We start from the raw sequence: 20,823 nt of genomic DNA on the forward strand, positions 1-20,823 counted from the left end.
GTTAACTGCAGCTGGTTAAATGGGTTCAGAGTAAACAAGTGATGGTGCCACGACGCAATGAGGGTAGCTTCATTGACTGTGACACCTCTATCCCCTCCGTCTCCTAGGGGAGGCACTCATTTCCATATACACCATGTTTTTGTGTGTCTGTGATGGGCACACTTGAGGGGAAAAAGGTATGCTGGCGCAAATTACACAATCAAAATGAGCCTTTTTGTGAGAGAAAAAAGTCAGGAAGAAAAGTGGTGGGGCCTTTACGGTTGGATTCCTCTCAATCAACCTCTCAGCTGATTATCCTGGCACTGAGGAGCTAAATGTTATGCAAATTCATCTGTAAGTCCGGAGAAAGAGCAGGTTCCATCACCAAGTGCTGCCGGTTTTTGCTGCCTGTTAAGGGTAGCACGCCGTCTCAGGCAAATGCCTCGGTTAATTAACGGCTTGCCATTAACGCAACAGCTTTCAAACAAGCAAGATATTTCTGTTGGCCTTCTGTCTGTTTCCTGTGTTACAGAGAGGAGAGCGACAGAGAGAGAGAGGGGGCCTCCTAAATATTCAAAGCCTATTAGATGGGATCCTGTCTACATGTCTTGTTGTTTCATCTGGTGTTTTTGAAATGCAGATTTTCCCCTTTCCTTTACTTCTGTCCACCAACTGATTTTAAAGGCATTAATGGAAGAGAGCGTGAATAATTTAGCACTAAGTAATGCCTAATTAGTCAAAATGAAGCGTGTCAATTCAAATATGACACATAAATTCAATCAGCAGTGCAACAGTGTGGCAGACCCAAAAATATAAATACATTTTTAAGTGTCATTTTATTTCCTGGAAGAAGTTTAAGCCAACAATTTGAGCAAAAATGTTAGGAAGTACTGTGTCTTTGTATTCTTTGAATATACCGTATATTCTTTTTAGATTCCAGGTTGTATTATCTTGTTCTTGCTCTCCACGATGCTAAATGATGAATCTATATGTTTCTTTATTTTGAGACAAATATATTATCCACTATAAGTTGAAATACGGTAGTGTGTGGCTGCACAGTGTGAGTCTGTAATGACTCGCCCCCGCCCAGAAGGTCGTTGAGGTTTAACAGGATGTTATTATGGTCTCTGTTGAGTGCTGTGAAGGTCGTCTTTGGACCAAGCTTCTGTGCATTACCATTGTCAGTGATTTCATCTGTTGGAGGGATTTCATATAACCAATATAGTAAAACATCTGCAAGGACACTAAAGTCTATTTGTCTGTGTGTTTAGTGGAGGAAATCTGCAGCAGGTTTTCTTGGAAATGCCCCTGACACAAACCTGGACTCACAGCGTACGATTCAATAAAAAGCTCTCTTGTTTTCCTCATAACAACTCAGCTTTTCACACAGCATGGTACTGTAGTGTGTCAGTGTGTCTGTTCTCTCCGGTACCATCTACTGTAGCAAGGTTGTCAAGGAACAGACAGCGGAGAATATCAGGTGAAACAACCTAAGTTTTTGTTGTTTGTCTGTCGAAGAAAACACGCCTGTGCAGGAAGTGAAGTAAGAACACGTCTAACACGGTTTCAAGTAGCAGTGGAGTGACATGATGTCAGTTTATGCTCACTGATTCTCCCTGACTGACCATTCCTGTCAATGGAACTAATGCAAATGTCAAAATGCATCATTTTACTCGACTTGTCTGTGCTATGAGAGTATCTGCCGCTGTGCACAAGGTCAGGAGGTCAAGCGTCTACAGGTTACTGAAGTTTAATGAAGTGTATCAACAACGCCATCGTTGCAGGTTGACATGATTCTTTCTGATCCTCTGAGCTCCACAGTAGATAAACACAGTACACATGACACTGTTGTCCCCATTAGTTGTCGTTGGGGCTTTTGTTGGTGTAAGTCAGCACAACAGTTTTTACCCAATTAAATAAAACGTAGGACAACAAGGCGTTTAACGGCTCAATCTGGCAACACTGACTTTAGTACTCTATAATAAATAAAATGTAATTAAAATGTTCTCCATTCTGACAGAAGTCTTGGATGGGTTGGATGCCTTAGTGTGGAAAAAAAAACTTGGGACAGACAACACAGTGGTTGGATTCATGCTGATTGTTCTTATGTTCAAACAGCATGTTTCACTTTTACAAGAGAAAAGGATTTTAAGATGAGGAATAATTGATGAGTTGGGCAAACGTAGCGCGATCTAACGCAAGTCTGGCTGAGGCTGCTGGAGCATAAACTTCCTGAAATCGAGTAAAGAGACAGAGTCGCTTCTTACTTGAAGCTCTGATACAGTAGCATCTTGACTCCCATAAGGGTGTCCTAGTCCTGAGCAGAAATGTAAATGATAACTCCACAAATTACTGTGGGGAGACCCTTGCATTTGGAATAATAATGGCAGAAATATAGTTTTGGCTTACCTTAGAGAAGATACAGACAGTTGAAGAAATCCTTTGCAATTTTGGGGGGGGTATGTTCTTGGTGTTTGCAAATGCTTAAAGAAAAAGACAACCTGTAGACAACGCATCCCGATGTGCGTAACAGGCCTGAGCAGAAGAGTGAAGGTAAAGCGGTGAATGCAACCAGAGGAAAAATGTTTAGCACTAAGTTGTCAATATAGTAGTAAATGTACAGTGTGGGATGCAGTTAATGAATGTTTCAGCTTCTCAAGACCAAGAAAAGTCCTATGTTGTTACCCCAACTGCTGGAAACAAGGTTCACTGTAGATTTTTTGGCTGCTTAGTTATCCACATTCATAGGAAGTCACATTAATTAGCTACAGTAGAGCAAGTGCACTGCACAGAGTGAGGCAGGCTACATGAATTAGCTGCCATATCAATGTCTCACCTATTTGTTTAGTAAGAGAGCATCAGATACAAGCTTAGACCAACTCACATTTATCCTGTACATCTTGATAGTTGAATTATTCTTAACTGTAATTTCACATGTGTCTGTTAAAGTGTTTGGTTTGGAAGAGAATAGAGGACAGTGAACATGGGGGAGCTCAGGTTAGTGAAGCTAATTAGTCATTTTTTAAGCTGATGAAGTGTTTATCTCATTGTAGAAGCTGTTGTCAACTTTTAATTTTCAATAAATGGGGTGAGTAATTTTCTGCGGTGTGGCATTTCATTTATTTTTTTAATATTAATTTCAACAGATAAATGTCAAAAGCAATAAATTACGACGGAAAAGACAAACGGGAATAATCCTGTCTGCAGTGATTCTAAAGTCGTTTTATTCAAAGCTGTCCTGACGTGCGTGAAAATGGACCGGCGTTGCATCCTCACTGACACCGACACAACAGCATCACGGTGCTGAAAAAACTCTAAGGGGGGGGGGGGGGGGCTGACAGTTGCTAAGCTATGATTGGACAATCACAGCTCAGGGGAGGGGTTTAGAAAGCAGTCAATTAAATGCTCCATCATTTTAATATATTGTACATTAAATCAATTTACTGCAGTTACCGAGTTAGCTCATGTGTGTATCTCCATACAGCCACAGTCTACACAAACAGACACACACGTTTAGCAGAGCCATAATGACTCCAAAGCAAGATGACAGCAGCCTGGCTATGAAATGTGTAGACACACTGTGGCTGCACACGGTGAATACTGAAGTTGCTTGGCCCTGGTTGCTGTGTGTGTAATAGAAAAGTCATTTTCAGTTGGATGACAGTCAGACATTCAAAAGGTATTGTGGTTAAAAATTTAATACCAGACACTGTGCTCTGCAAAAGGTGACACGTCGTCCAGACAACCAAAGCCCTTTTGTCCGAGGGTCAATTTCTATTGATCTGAATGACATTGGTGTTGTGCAGTGGGCAGAGATTGTGTGATTTCTACCTGCGTCTCTGATGCAAGATAAAGCGGATTGTAAATCGATTCCATTGATGTTCCTCTCCCCGTTTTTTCCTCTCCTTCATCTCTTCAATTTAGGTTACAGTACAATGGTCTCAATAACCCAGACCGGCCTAAAAAAAAAAAAAAAAAAGGGTCCCCCACGTTTCAAAGATGACACTTCAATTGCTGTTGAGCTGATAAGAATTACGTGCCACCAAGCAGCAGCAGTGCATTGTGGAATCATGCGGAAGATAATACTCTGCGTCTGTGGATGTGATTCTACAAGACAGAAAAGGGGAAAATGATTCAAAGTGATGATGTCATGTCTGCGGCATCTGTAAACGGGCGTCTAAAAACACAAGGTCAGAGAACAAGTCTCATGATGAGAAGCATCTAAAGGATTTAACACCTCTTAAAATGGAGTAGCAAAAAATTACACACCGGATCCCTTCTCATCCTCCTCACTCTCTCTTGTTTATTCCTGAGCAGTAATTAGAATAAATGTGTGGTCTCGCCGGGCTTAATATTCATCACTGCATTTTTTTCCCTCCTTTTTTTTTTTTTTTTTGATTTCCTCTGGCCGACTGCTTACTCTTAATGATTTTCAACACTGGTTCACGCCTGTTAAAAGATATTAAGCTCAGAGTGGCCTGCAAAGCCAATTAGGTTTGGAGGGCTGAAGTTTCTGGTCACGGTGTGTGTGTGTTAAAGGTGTCTACTGCCCCCTGGTGGGACACAACTGCAGTTACAGGCTGATATTGTATGTGTGGAGGAAAAATGTTTCCTCATGAGGACATTTTCCATTAACACTATTTTTACGAGGATATAATTCCCTACAAATTTCCTAATTATTTCCTAGAATTTATCCTGAACTACATAATTGGTACCGATTACAAGATTATAAAACTCTGTTTACAAGAGATTGCTGACTCCTCTTTTTAATCCAGACTAAATATCCTTCCAATATTTAGCTGCAATATATCTGAGTATATGTTGAGTTGTAAATCTGAGCAACCTGATTTGCACATGCTAGATTACACAAGTCTAATGAATAAATTAGAAAACTTGAAACTGTGTCTTCATTAATTCAGCCATCATTACAGTAGATGCCTCCAGTCATTCTTTTTTTTCTCTGAAACGTCCAAGAAAATGATAATAAGAAATTACAAATGTATTATCACTTGGGTGAATTGTTGCTATTTCATGAGCAAAAGGTACCTTTCCAAAAACTACAGGGTTTCTGCTGAGAAAAAAGACAAGTCAGAGCCATTTGTATAGCTGTTTCAGTAAATGAGTCGATAACAGCCGAGTGCCTGGAGGCTCCAGTCACTTCTCTCTGTGTTTGACACTGTTGCAACCAGCAGCATGAGCAGGCCCCGTTCGCCGCAGCCAGTAAAGGACCTGATATAATTGATTAGATGTGTTGATGAGAAACTCAACACGGCTCCAGGCTGGAAAACTAGATCCACTAATTCTTATATTCTGACTTTTGCTTTATTCATAATGAGCTATATGGTTACTTTTGTCATTAGGACATGTTTTATGTAGATGCGTCAACCCCCCCCCCCCCGAAGGTGTAACCCATTATAACAAGCATATTAGCTGCTGCCATTGATTGAGTAGGAGAAACTGTCTGATGTGTTTAGCCTGCACACCTCACGCTTACTCACCCACAAAATTAGCTCTAAATGTTCTACCAGCATACAAGCCAATTAGATTGGCTGCTGGTGATAGGAAATGATGGCAAAACAATGGCCCGATATGAGTCAAATGACCTGGTCAGGCTCAGTGGTGTTGAGCAATGCCAGCCAAAGAGACAGCTTGACTTATTTGCCTTGCTTCAACACGACAGCAGCGGACAAGCTTTTGCTGTAAGCCCTGTACATGACTGATAAAGGCTGCTGAGGAGAAAAAGAAAAGAAGCTCGGACAAAAGACGGACAGGCAAACAAACAGTGTACCTCTGTGAGCCAGTTTCTGTAGGAGGATCCTGAGGCGTTGCAGAGCAGAGGAAGAAATATCGTATGTGTACAGGTCTGCACTGGCCAACTCCTGGCACCTTCCAAACACTCCGTCTACGGGGAAAGAAAAGGAGAAACTGATGAAAGCAGGTTCACATGGGATGTGTTTTTGATAGCTGAGAGTGAGAAATATACACAAGAATAACTTTCCAGCATGTTTGTGATTGCGGTGATGAAAAATGAAACCCACCAGCCCGGATGAAATGTTGTAATTGTGTGTGGCACCTGCAGTGTCTCTGTACCTCTCACTTCCTGTTTTGGGGGAGCTAATAGCTGACATTTTTCCTCTGACAGCACGGCGATAAGCAGCCGTTCATGGCAGGAAGGACTTTATCAGGGACCCTGGTAATCTCCCTATCAGCAGGCCTCCCGCCTCACTCAATACGGGTTGCTAGGCAACCCATGCCACAGAGTCCCTATCAGTCCTATAATTCAATGGCTCGTCTAGACCTCTGAAGGATGGTGAGGCTCAGGGGGTCAGGCAGCAGTGTGTAGATGCAGCGCCTGGAATATAAATGACCTGCGTTGTCACCTTCTCTCAGCTGGAGAGATAAATCCATGCATCTTGTTGGCTAAACTCACAAAATGAAAGTCCACCTCACAGATGATCTCCAGGGGATGGATCCTGCTCATTTGATCAGAGCCATTTCCTCCCGTGTGTGTGTGCATGTGTTCATGTGTGCAGTCACGCACGCTACTATGTCAGAGCATGTGTGAGAATGCCACTGCGATAAGATGGGATCTAATGGTGTGAATCAAGACTTTGTCATGCACCACAGCATCCTATTAATTAGCCCCAAGATGTCGGACAATGGCAGCAAACATCAATGGTACAATTGATGCTCATTGGCATGTCGGACAATGTGGTGTGCACAATAGTGACAATAGTGATGTCCATTACATGCAGCGATTTCCAGTTTTCTCCTTCAACGCCATTTTTACACAAGGAAAAGAAGGAGGATTTAAAAATAGATGAGTATAAACTATTTCTCACAATCTACTTCTTCTTATGTATTGAGGGTGAAAAATAGAAATATTCAATTTTTAATTTCATCTGTTTAAACATCATCAAGAATCATTTTTCATCTTTGAGTGAAAAAACTTAATTACAGTGCCATGTTGGGTGTAATATTCAGTGACTGATAATTACAAAGATAATAATGTGATGTCAGATGGCCCTCTAAATTGAATTCTTATTCCAAACTACAAAGCGGGTGTTTTACCCATTTGCCTGTGACCCGTTAAATGACAGCTCTGTACAGGAAAAAAAAGCCCATGGGAGGCGGTGAATTAGCATAGACAACACAGGCAAACACTCCGCAGTTATTTTGAGATCTTAAGCAGCGCAGAGGAAAACTTCCCACGTACAGACGCATGTGTCTGACTGAATCACAGGACAACAATTGTCTGGCTACTTTCCGCCGACAATCATCCTGATGACTGAAAAAGGCTTCTCAGAGCTCTGGTATCATTTATTCTCCTTCCATCACGTATTATGTAAGAAATGAAGGGAGGCTGCTGACATAACCAGTGGCGGGAAACTGTTAAATGTTTGATGTGCTGCATCCCTCATGGTATCCATGGCAATTGCCACTATTAAACATGTTACTTCCTTCCCCGTTGTCAGGGACATTCCCGCTAGCCACCAGACACACACACACACACGCACAGGGGGTTTAGTGCATTAAAAATAGAAGTCAGGGGTGTTTTACAACAAAGAAATCCTTGTTTGGTGAATATAAACAGTCGACAGATTTATCGAGGTGATACTGAGCCATTCAGAGCGACATGCATGATGAATCACAAAGCAATATTCTGTCACTTTATACTTTGTATTAACAATTGAGATTATGAAAACAAGGAACAATGGTTCATTGTAGTTGACAGTTTGCATGAAACAGTATTTCTTCTATTGCTGTGATGGCTAAAAACAATAGTTTAATTTCAAGCTTGGAGGAGCACAGCATGTAGTAGGACAGGAGAGGCCTCTCTTCAGACAAATATCTGAAAGTATTTCTTAAAATATGTCAGTGGAACACTTCCAAGGCTATTTGGGAATGAGGCAAAGTCTATCAAGCACAGGAGTGGTTTCCTAGTGATCATCTGTCAGGTGAGAGGAAATATTAAACTGACAATAGATCAATTTGTGCCTCTTTACATGACACCAGTCGCGCTGTCATTGTGACGAACAAAAGGCAACTGCAATGCAAATGAACCTTGATCAATGTTAATCCATAATGTATAAAGGAAGGCCACGGAATCAATCAATCAGTCAGTGCTGTGTGCAGTCCCACAAAATCAGTAGAGAGCTGCTACGCCCTGATAAGATGCATGTTGACAGAAATAAAGAGGAAGATTTGCAGCCCCGCAAAAAAAAAAAAAAGGTAAAGAGATCTAAACCCAGACGCCGTCTCTCTCTTCCAACTGTGACAGATGGAGTGACACCCGGCTGTTGCTAAAGCTATTTAAACTGTGAAGGCTAACGCTCTGGGATAAGAGCAGCAAACACTAAAGCTGACAGTTTACAAAGCATTTCTAAAAAAGACGACGGTACAGCCAAAGGAGGGGAGGACGGACCCAGGTGACAAATTAAGATGTATTGGAACAGGTGTATGAGCCACGCAACTCAATTCATGAAAATGAATGGGCTCAAATCAATGCACCGAGACCGGCCAGATGTAGTCCACTAATAAAGAAGCACGCACAAACGAAAGCTAAAGTGATCAGGATACGCTTAATGAAGAGTTTACAGATTATTCACGGCTATTTTATGTGACAATCGTGGCTTTGAAATGATAATTACCTTCATGCACACACTGCAATCTACATGTAAATACAGAAATTAATAAAGATAAACCAGACTCAGCACTACATCAAACACACTGCCTGTTGAATTTGGCTGCATGGGCGCCGTTTAGCTCAGTGGGTGAAGGCTGTGGTCCTCGCTGCGGCCGGCCCTGTGTCGAGTCCCGGCTCGGACGACCCTTTACTGCATGACGTTCCCCCTCTCTCTGCCTCCCCATTTCCTGTCTCTCTCGACTATATTCTATCAACTGAAGGCAGAAAGCCCAAAAATATACTAAAAAAAAAAATGATCTGGCTGCAGAATGTAAATAGTTCTATTACGTTTTTATGTTTACTTCTTCCATTATATCTTCACATCTTTCTCCCCCCCCCAAAAAAAAGCTTGTGTTTTTTAACTGAGCACTTCATGTTTTATTATTCTTAGATTTGCACCTACAGCAGTGGTAATTGTTTGGGGTTATGGATTTTATGGTGGTCACTTTGAGTGTTTATGCTGCAGTTGCACTCATTGCGAGCTTGCGATCAATAGCAGCATCACCTAGATCGTTTAAATCTAAAATACAGTGCAGATGTTTCAGACAATATTGGCCCAAGTGGAGGCAAGATAACCGCCAATCAATAAAACACCACTGGTTAAGTGTTTAATAGGAGCCAACCGGTGCCCTCTGGGAGGCGCGTAGCACTTATCCACTGTACTTTAGCTTAGCTTATCATAGTAAGCCACAGACTCCAGAGAGTTGCATCAAATTAGTTGCATTTCAAGTTCAGGTTAATCACATATCCTTCCAGAGGATATGTGTTATATGGGGATACATTTTGTTTGTGACAATAAATCAAATCAAACTTAACCTCTGGGAAAGTATTTCCCTAAGGTTGGAAGTAAAGATCTGAAGAAGGTGGTTCCAAAATGAGGCATGGCAGCATTCGATCAGATGATACATGGAGGATAGTAGTTGGCCTACTTAATCAATGACACAATGAAATCTAGAGTAGAAGTGCATCATACTGAAGGTCAAAATAGCCTCTAATCTGCTGCTTCTTTTACCCTACGAGAGACTTCCACCCCTTGGAAGTTTTCATATCTATCTTACAACATTGAGTCTGAGTAGATTTCAACCAAGCGATTGATATTGTATTCACACAATACTCAGCCTCTGAAGCTTGTAACTCTTTTATAGTCGTCATTAGTCTCTTGGTAGAACTCCTTCATACCCTGTGAAGACTGTCTTTAGGTGGACTCATTTCTTAATGATTGATTTAATTGCACATGAAGGGATGATGTATTTGTTTGTTTTGTTTTCATCATCTATTTTATTTCCACGATACTGACTCACCAAAATTTTGACACAAAAATCTGCTGACTGTTCGGCTAAACCCGTAGCCTGAAAAAGCGATTACCGAATCATAGCTTCAAAGCGAGCCTGTCAAAGCTTTGCTTTTCTGCACATGCCAAAATGATTTGCATGGAACTGTAGTTCACAATACTCTGTGTTTAACGAGTTTAGAGAGTAGTGTCTTTATTTTGTTCTAGCATAAGCTGCAACCATTGCCATTTCCTGTTAACTAGCTTACAGCCTACAATGTTAACCAGGTCTCATCCTCAAATCCTTTCTCTTGTGAGGCATCCTCTCTGAAATACAAACACTGGAGCATATAAATAAATAAAAAAGGGTGTTGTTTGTCCAAGCATGTGTTTATCCAAGCATTATGTTCCCTGCTGTACACTAACAATATTACTTTATTTCTGTGTGTTAGCTGGGTCATTAGCTCTTGTGGATTGCCTTTTCTCATGCTTTCTGGACTCCATCTTTTGTACCTTTTACAATTTGTGGATTCTCGTTTTAAATAAATCAAAGCATCAAGAGTTCATTTAGAGACAACAGTTTAAACCAACTCATGGTTGCATCTACTAACTGTACTACAGCTGGTAAAAACCTTTTGGCAGCATCCATTTCAGCAGTCACCATCAAATGAGACCCTGACTGTGTTTACTTCTGTCTGTGTGTTTACTTCTGTCTGAAATGGAAAACCCACTAACATTATATCTGTATGCGCTACACTAAAGTTCGACAGGTGAAGAAGCAGTAGCTACAGGTTAAATGAATGGCCCATTGGCTATAGCATCGTTTACAGTGCTGTGAAAAAGTATTTGCCCCCGTCTTGAGTTGATACTTTTTTGCATATTTATCACACTTAAATGTTTAAGATCATCAAACAAATTTAAATATTAGACAAAGATAACCCAATTAAATATAAAATGCAGTTTTAAAATAATGATTCCATTCATTAAGGGAATAAAAACTGTCCAAACCAACTATGAATCAAGAAATCACTTCAATAGAACCTGTCTGACAAAGTAAAGTAGGCTGATGCATTTTATATATTTACTTAGGTTATCTTCAAGTTAAAATTTGTTTGGTGATCTTAAACATTTAAGTGGGACAAATATATGCAAAAAAGTAATAAATCAGGAAGGGGGCAAATCATTTTTCACAGCACTGTAAATTAAGAATTGTCCTATTAGGGGGTGAGGTCTTATCCAAACATATATTTTGCACTTTATATTTAAGCAATATCACACGAGAGGGAGTGCTGTTGTACTGTATATCAGCACGGGTGTGATTCGGTCGTAGGCACAGTGTATATCAGCACTCATGGAACGTCTCTTGTCCAATCAAATTGCTCGGTTGGGACCGGTCGGAACTAACTGTTGTATAATTGTAATTAATTTCGATCACTTTGTAGAGATCTGTTTCACTTCAGTATTAAAGGATCTTTCTTGTTGATAAGGGTCAAAAAGCCAAGAGAGGCTACTACATCTTATATCCACTGTAACCTTATATAAAATGGTGTTGATTGACACCACACAGAGAGCATCTCCCCCTCACAACCCTTCCCTCCCCTCGGCCGTTTTGCATGGCAACAGCACGGGTGAAGAGGAGCACAGTTGGCCCGGCCCAGAATAAACCAGGTTACACCTTCAGGGACCATGGAAGGAGTTGAAGTGGCAGACCTAGTTACTTCACTCATCCCCGGCCTGTGTGGTGGCTGCTGCTCATCAGGAGTCCGATGGAGAGTGACAGAGAGGGTACCGAGTGCGCGTAGAGGGTTATGAAGCAACTAAATAATGTCCCATTACTTGCATATTAGGTGCAACATTAGTCTTTTTCCCCTGTATCTGTTTGCCTTTAGTGAGCACAGCGCCTGTAATTACATTTCATTTTAAGGGAGATAATATGAGTGCTGTTCCTTGGGCAAAAGAATGGGACAAAATAAAAGTGATAATGAAAAGATATGGAAGAAGAGACACATTAAATCTCATAAGAAGTGACCATACACGTCACATCTTTGCACAATAGTCTAATGTAACATAATATAAACCCTCCAACACAACCCTCTTTTCTCCCTCTGGGTATTTTTCCTGTCGAGGTGTCAGCAGTTTCTTTCTATTAGGCTACACACGACTCCCCTCTGTACCAGTGCAGTCTGTGTAATTAAAGTCAGTTTTTTTATATTTGTCTTCTCTGCTGCCTTCTCTTTCCTTGTTTTCTCCCAAACTAGGTTAATGTTGAAATAAGAGTGGAGATCTCCAAAACTGCTTCTCTAACATGCAAATCCAAACATTACTGACTCCCCCTCACTGTTGGATATTCCACATCATAAAAACCCATCTAAAAGTAATCGCTTGACATTTTGGAAACGCTTTTTATTTGCTTTCTTGCAACCACTTAGATGAGAACACTGATCCGACTCCTCTGTGTTCATAAAATATAAAGCTACAGCTTTTTAAGGGGAAACTGCTGGTCTGGCTCTGTCCAAGGGTAATAAAATCTGCCTAATGGCACCTTTAAAGCCCATTAATTATCACAGAACATCGCATTCGTTTAATCTATACAAAGTAACAAGATGTGGTTTTTCCAGGGAGTTATAGGCTCGTGCAGTAGGTGTATTTTGTTACCTTTGGACAGAGCCAGGCTGTTTCCCTCTTGTTTCTAGGCTTTAAATTTAGGCCAAGCTAAACGACTACTGGCATCCATCCAGATAAGACAATGCTGTCAAGTTTCTCATCTAAGTCTCAGCAAGAAAGTGAAAAAAGCATAATTCCCCTAAATGTCAAACCATTTATGTGCCTTGTCACTGATTTTTCAATGTGCTTCATTTTGTCATTTTTAAATTTTGAATTGTATGTAAAACACTCATCATAATCTCTACAAATAAACTGTAGGGTTTGTTCATTAACTGATTCATTTGTCAGTCATCATAGGCTATGTTCAAGGTTTGACTATTGGTTAGAAAAATCAATATGCAGACATAACCTTAAAACTCAGTAAACCTGAAACTGTCAATGTTCAATATACTCCAACGTCTCCCACCCACGCATCAAGATAATGCTCTACAGACCAACTGGTCTTCATCTTTACTGGGATGAAAATCATAGTAATAAACAAGTTAATATAAGAACAAATGTGTGGAACCTACTTTATCCTCACAACAAGGGTCTAGACAACAAAGACACAAAAGCTGGTGATACCTCAGGTCATTCTCCTCCTCTTATTAACATATTAATATTCAAAGCAGTGCCTGCCTTGTGTTTTTTCTCAGTGCTTGTCCTGTGTGTTAGTCTGTGCTGTCTCCTATAGGTCACATCATGTTTTGCATGTGATTGTATTGTCAGCCACGAGTGAGAAGTCTTCCCTTTGTGGGCTTCATCTTGTTTATGGAATTGCACAAAGTAAATGAAGAGAGCAAAACTCAGTGAAACAAAGCAAATAACCCCAAAGCCTGTACATTTAATCATTATCCCCACGAGGAGAAAGAGACAAACATGCACCGGGATGGATGTAGATCCCCATGTACACATGTAAGGACAATACTGTATCCTGGGTCATTGCTCTTGTGTGTCAAAGCCTTCCACTACGGGAGAATACATTAACCTTTCACTACGGCTCTGTCGTGAAAATGATCCTCAATATCGACATGCTATCAGCCCTCTTCAAAATTAAAGCCCGCCGTGTGATTCGGTTGAATGCCACACAGTGAACAGCCCCGACATTTCCCCTCCATTCATCAGGTGACGGGTTGCCAAGGCAACCACGGACACAGACACATCCATCCTCTTTGACAAGATGGGTTTTTAGATTAGGTTGTGACCATTTGCGGTTCGGGGAAACCTCGGCATAAAAAAGGAAAAACATCCTCTTGGTATTGATCAAAAGCCTCGTAGTTTGTTGGATGAATAAAATGAGACAGTTATCGCATATATGTACCAAGCTGTGTTTCACTGCTGCCGATGTTTTAATGCTTTGTTTAAATCTGACTCGTGTGTCTAAACTGAGCTAAAACAAGAAGCTCTCAAGATGCCGTGTGTCTATCTATAAATCCCTGAATCATTAAAAATAGCCACGGCAGCTTTAGAGCTGCACTGGGTCGATGATGGTTGATACCACAGAGCTGGTGTAAAATATAATGAGGTGTGGTGGGCGTTCATGACCCTGTGAGACTGACTTACCATTGACGCAGAACTCATATGGTGTACAGAGCTCGTCCTCAAACAGACAACCTATAAAAAGAAAGGAAAAAATTACCAACAGCTACTCACACAAAACAACTTTCCTAAATAAATGAAATGTAACACTTGAAAACTTCAGTAGGCTACCCTGACTGTCCTGCTGATCAGTCAGTTTTGATTGTTTGATCCAGTGCTGAAACCAAAATTAATCAACCACAAGTCATCTATCAAGCAAGGATGACAGAACGTTTCTTGTCCTGGTTCCCACATGTGGAAATTTGCTACTTTCCTTGGCTTTACATCATTGAATACCTTTGGGTTTTCTGTTGGTTGTGAAAAACAAAGCATTCTGAATATGTCACCTTGGGTTATGGGGCATGGGCATTTTTCACCATTTATGGACATTACAAGGTCTAAACAAGACATTGATCAAATAACTAAATGACAGATTAAAGAAACAGTCTGACATTTGGAGAAAAATGCTGCTTTCTTGCCAGCAGTGAAGTAAGATGATTGATACACTCTGTAAGCAGCTAGCTGCTGCTAGTTAGCCTAGCTCTGTCTGAAGGCAACAACAGACTGTTCCACCTTTAAAGTGCACTTATTAAACCATCATAATGACTTTGTTCTATCCATACCAAAGCTTTAGTGTAAAATTGATAATATGTGTTTTTGTTACCTGCCAAGGCCAGGCTCTCTCATTGCCCATCTTTGCACTAAATAAAGACAACTAGCCACTGGTGTTAACAGACAATATGAGAGTAGGATTGATTGTCTTATCTACCTCTCAGCAAAAAAACAAATGGGGTATTTCTCAAAAATATTAATCTATTTTTTCAATCGATATTAAATTGAGCTGCAGTGCAGCTTAAATGGATCATATGAATCAAGTTAAGATGGCAGAAGAACTGTTCAAAACTTACTCTTATACAGGATCCAAAGAAAGTAATGAAAGCAAAACAAATGTCATTACTGGATATGGAGACCATAAAAATACACAACTGAATGTACAGAAATGTACTAAAGCACAGTACAGAATTAGGCCAACGTCGCAATTTCTTAATGTCACCTAAAAAAGTACAGTTTAGTACTGCATCAAGTCTGGCTGTGAGTGTTGCTGCTAATGGCAGAGCCATCAATCATCAATTAGTGTGACTTCTCCTATCCTGTCTCTGACACTAATAGCCCAACTCCATGGGTAACGTTTCCATAAATGAATGTTGTATGAATATTAATGAACTTTAACGCTTGGACTACGGCTGGGTGTTCCAGACTAATAAATGAACAGATGGCAGGAGCATTATGGGTAGCTGTTCCCTGTGTTCATATTTCACACGTGGGAGTTACAATGAGCAGAGGACCGATTGTTCTGCTCGTCGATCTGTGCAGGTGATCCGCCACCATTTACACATTTCCAGGAAAAGATGAGAGCTGAGGAAAAAAATGGTCTGCTGTTTGAAAACGTCTTTCGTCTTGTATCTGATGACATATTCAGGGTCAAAACAAACCCACGCAATAATATAGCTCTTCAGCCAAGAAATAAACTACCAAGAACATAGCATTTGCATCTCTTGAATATGAGACAATCTGTAGAATACTAAGCTGAAGATCTTATCTTTATTTCCCTCCCTCTGCTCAGCAGAAGGAATTGGATGCACCCTCTTGGCCCGGTGGCCTCGATGGACAGAAATGAGCAGCTTGTGACCGTGAACAAAGAACAGGCTGAGGAGGAGGAGACGCTTCTGTCAGACGTCTTTAATAATGAGAAGAGATAGGTACGGGAAGTCTGTTAATCAATTCAAACATAAAGGACAGATAGTCAGGTGAAGTGTGTATGTGACGGGACTTTTCAGGTATCAACTTTCTTCTTTTCAAGTAGCCTACAACCTTTGCATCATTACCCTGTTGCAATTACTAATGGCTATTGTGCTTTGTCATTATATAGCCACAATACGATGCCATTTGTTTAGGAGTGGGTTTGAAGAAATGACACCTTTTGCAGTTAATGACCTCAATATGGCAGCAGAATTGCCATCTAATGAAGGTCGCTCAACTCTGCACAACAAAGCTAAGCAGAACAGAATGTCCTGAACTGAAGCGAAACGACTTACTGCTCAAAAACCAAGGCCACAAATGGCTTTTATTGCACCTCATTGGATACTCCATCATTTTAATGGACAGATTATGGGCTAAAGGACCCCCAACTTACCCACCATATTACATTTTTGTCTTTTTCTTGCAAGTAACCACAACCACTGAACCACTACAACTCTAAAATACTTATGCTGGTTGAAAATTGCTGTCTAAATCTTTTCTTGGGCTTAACAATAGATCCACATTAACACTCCTCTGTACAGATGTCAAAAACAGTGCAGGAAGCCTTCAACACTTAAAGTATACATTCAAACTGATTACATTTTATGAACTTAAACTCTAACTCTAAGTTTTTCTCTGTTTAGTAACCAGGGCTTACTCACAGTTACAAATTCATACAGGATTATCACTTGATTCCACAGCTCCCCTCAGATCTACAGAGAGTTTAGCATCTTTTAGCTCATTGTTTTGGTTTTATAACATATCTCTCTCACTGTTTAGTACCAAAAAGAGCTGGTGAACATAGAGGACCAGCTTTAGCATTAGCAGATAACAGGCCAGATATTTCCCTCAAAACAGAGATACGAATGAATATTGGGCCTATATTTATCAGCTCTTCAAATTAATGCTAATTCATATATTCTAAAATGTGTATAAAGGTAAAAGTTTGCTCAAGCATTTGCCATATCAACTGGTGATGATATTGTCAGTTTTGTTGTTGAATTTTAGCACTGCCCCCTAGTGGCCAGAGAAAAACTAATAGAGGTCTGATGAGGGATTGCTGTCTAAGCATGGGCAGTATCCATCTGTGTTACAGGGCAAAAAAAAAGGGAAAAGGGGAAAAAGACAGGGAAAAAGGTGACTTATTATTGGCAGATTTGCAGAATGACCTACCTTAATGATACCAGAAGAATAAAACATGACAGGGTTCTCCCATATTGTGACTCACCCTTTTGTCTTTCCAATGAGGAATTCATTGTTGATTAGAGTGGAAAAAATGGTGACTATTAATTAATTAGTCATTAGTGCAATAATTGTGCAACTGTTTTGACTGCCGATTAATTAAAGTCAAACACATTAGAGAAAAGCTTTGACTTGGCTTTTCATGTGTGAAAGTAAATGGAATATATTTGGATTTCGGAAAATTAGACCTGATTGCAGCTCTAATTTTCCACGTATCTGGTCCTAGCTTTTGTAAACCTGTTCAGTTTAAAACTTATACAGAGAGTATAGTCACTTAAAGTTGCAAGCACACACAGTCCCTCTTGACCATGCATCTCATCGCTCTGCAATTACTGTCAGTCCAGTCAACTTTTCTCTTCATCACTTCCCTGCTTAATTCATTGAGTTCTCTGGGAGGCCTTGTCAGCTCTCAATATTAATTACGACCTTCCATTTAATGAAGCATCCAGCCAAGCATAGTTAGTCAGACATTGCATGTGTGTGTGTGTATGTGTGTGTGTGTGCGCGCACACGTGCATTTGTGTGATAGACAGCAACATAGGATTGATAATGCCACATCCCCTTTCTCCGACATCACGCCAGAGATGATTAAAATGGCGCCTTTTAATTAAAATGCAATCACAGTGGATGCTGCTGATTACCTCAGGCGGAAAAAAGGATGCAAGTCACTCATTGTTGCAGAGGAAGAAAGCTGCTGAAAAGAAAAGTATTCAGGCTATATCTCAATAAAGTAGCCTGAAAAGGAAGAGTGCTACTTGTAAAGTTCTTACTGTATAATATCTGTAGTAATTCTCATCAAGAATAATTTAGACCGAAATGACCTTTCAAAAAAAGGGCAACACACACTATGTGATGATGATGCTCTGTTGTCATGTCAACGCCACCACAGATCAATCATAGTAGCTCATCAATAAGAAAGTGACTGTCTCAGTGGGATGTACTAGAGCATTTAGAGAGAACAACCAAACAGAATAAGAGAAGATTTACTTATTTTATTCTTAATTCATCTGACAATTGTAGAGCTGTAACTAACAATTACTTTCATTACTGATTAACTTACCATTTATTAACTGATTACTGACATTCTGTAATAAAATGTCTGTAAATACTTTAAAAAATACCTTTTAAAAGTGTTATGTCTAACCAAAACACAAAACCAGAAGCATATTCAGATATCACACTCTTGTCAGGACTGTTGTTAAAAAATATTCTGTCAATCAATAAATTAATTAATTGACAAATTGTTGCAGCTCTTAATAAGTTACTGATTGTTTGTTGATTGTTTATTAAGTCAAAATGCCCCAAATACCCTTGTTCATGGTAATCAGATGTCAACATCATCATCAAAAAAAAAGATATAGAATATTTTTGTCTATTTGACCACTGGCCAGGCAAAACAAGCACTTTCAGACCTCACATTGGGCTCTGGATGATCGTCACAAAAATCAATGTCACAGGCGATGATTAAAACACACTATAAAAGAGTGGATACCTCCACCAAGGCCAAACAATCCAACACGCCTGTTAAACCCAGATGATTATCTGTATCTGGAACAAACTGTACAAGGTCACAGATCTCAACAAGAAATGTCTGGCTTGTTCCTTCCACCCAGTTTGGTATGAACAAACACAGGTAAAAACAGAACCTGCCTAGTGTACGTAATAATCATTAGCAGCAGCACTAGGTGTGAGCTAACTACAGGTGCTCCGAATATGCAGTAGCTTTCCCTCCAAAAATAGGCACCGTGTGACCTAATTCACAAATACAGTATGCAGGGAGAATCCAGAAGGTCATTGAATGCACTAAGCCACTTGAGTCTTTAACATGATGTAGTTGTAGTGAGTGGCCTGTGTTCCCATGAGACTGTGGAATAGTAATAATAACACTCTCAGGGATTGTTTGGAAATATTGTCCCACAGACTGTAGAGAATTTATTCTTATCAGTCAGTCTTTGCTAATTACATGCAGTGCGCTCTGCAGGGTTTGCATAAAAGCCTTTTCCAGAGGCTGATGTTATAGCTTGCAAAGAAAATAGTTACAATTACCTGTGGCCTAAACCTCTTCAAAGCCTCAATCCACAGCTCCACAGGAGAGAAAGATTTCCCCATGATGCCCCACTCATGGCTTATTACAACTGACTGCCTTTGAGGGCAGCAGGAGCACAAGTAAGCAGCACACACACACACACACACACACACACACACAATTCACCTTCAGCTAAAATCTCAACTACACAGTGTTTCAGGGACATAACAGCATGGGTGTCTCCCCTCAGGGGCGTGAAATCAAAGAGGAGCGTTTTTAAAGAGAAATGCTCAATTAAGGTCATTTAAGGAAAAGCAATTACATAAGAATGACAGAGAGTTTCTCATTAGAAAATAATGTAAGCATATAAATCTCTCGGATAATCTCCACCTGAACATTATCAAGCCATCCATTATGCATCTCGTAGCAGATTGAGGTCTGGAGGAACTGCTTGGTATGGTCTCAAGCGTTTGGCCCTGATTGGCCGACCTTGCCTGGAACATTAAATATGTCCTGATGAGGCTGAAACCCAAGGCTGAACGAGAAGTCAAGGACTTGATGGTTCGCTTTTCCCTCACAGGTGGTTGGCCGGTGCCAGGATACCATCTGTGATGTCCGAGGGGCCAAGGAGGATGCTGGTAGTCTGGCAGCGAGGACAGCCACTCCCAGAGCCTGCCGCAGTTTAGGACATATTTCATTCACTCTCTGGGGCCTACGACGTATCTTTTATTTTAATTATAAGCTGCGACCAAGGACACCTGATTCATTTTTACCCCCACACATACACACACACCTGTATTGCCAGCCAAAAAAGCCATTTTGGAACAGTGCAGCAGGTGACAACGGCAATAAAAGCGCAAGTGAAATGAAAAGGGAGCGTGGCTGGAGCAGGGACAGCAGAGAAGAACATCACCTGCAAGCAAATTAGCATCAGCTTGACACCATGTCCGCAGATTCAAACAGCTTGTGTCATTAAGGCCCACTCCTGCTAAAATTAAAAATGGCTCAGAGCTTTTCTCTGCTCCAAAAGGTCTGTTCTTGTCAAAGGCTGCTCGTCACATGTCAGCAGCTATGCTTAGTTTGTCATTATATTCAACATTTTCATACATTTCCCACGCACTTTACATCTTAACTGGAAAGGACACTGTTATAATATATTTAGAGGAGACTGGCTTTATGAGCATCTATATTACAAAAGGAAATATCATACAGTATATCCTCATTCATTCTAAAAGTAATATCATTAAATCATTTTAATTCTCATACTGTACCACTCAGAAAAAATAACACACTAGAGAATAAATCAAAAGTTACTCAACAACATGAATAATTAGCAGGAGCTGGGAGCAGGGAGTCAGGGGGCGCTGAGGTCGCTTTGATTGAAGAGGGATCCTGACGTGAAACCACCTGACATCCACGGGAGTGTAACCAAACACATTTCTCACCGACTTTCCAGAGAATTTCTCTCAGAATTCCTCGGCAGGTGGGTCACTCTCAGTCACTCAGCTGCCAGCTCCAGGCGACAGCCCAGACAACGGCTATGAATTAAAGATGGCAGAGTCGCTGCGGCAACGGAGGACCCAGAAATAGGCTGGCTTG

The 20,823-nt window shown here is 40.6% G+C and overlaps 1 protein-coding gene across 1 annotated transcript in view; it reads right to left on the reverse strand.

Annotated features, from left to right (window-relative positions):
• The window catches only part of ptprn2 (protein tyrosine phosphatase receptor type N2), a 122,870-nt gene that overhangs the window by 94,437 nt on the left and 7,610 nt on the right, over positions 1-20,823 (reverse strand). The window contains exons 2-3 of the mRNA XM_085763731.1: positions 14,142-14,192; positions 5,768-5,881 (exon numbers count right to left, since the gene is read on the reverse strand). Coding sequence (XP_085619857.1) covers positions 5,768-5,881; positions 14,142-14,192 — 165 coding nt within the window. The remainder of the gene's footprint in view (positions 1-5,767; positions 5,882-14,141; positions 14,193-20,823) is intronic.

This window comes from Trachurus japonicus, chromosome 20, assembly GCF_045865225.1.
Source record: "Trachurus japonicus isolate A0001 chromosome 20, Traja_1.0".
NCBI classification, from domain to species: domain Eukaryota; kingdom Metazoa; phylum Chordata; class Actinopteri; order Carangiformes; family Carangidae; genus Trachurus; species Trachurus japonicus.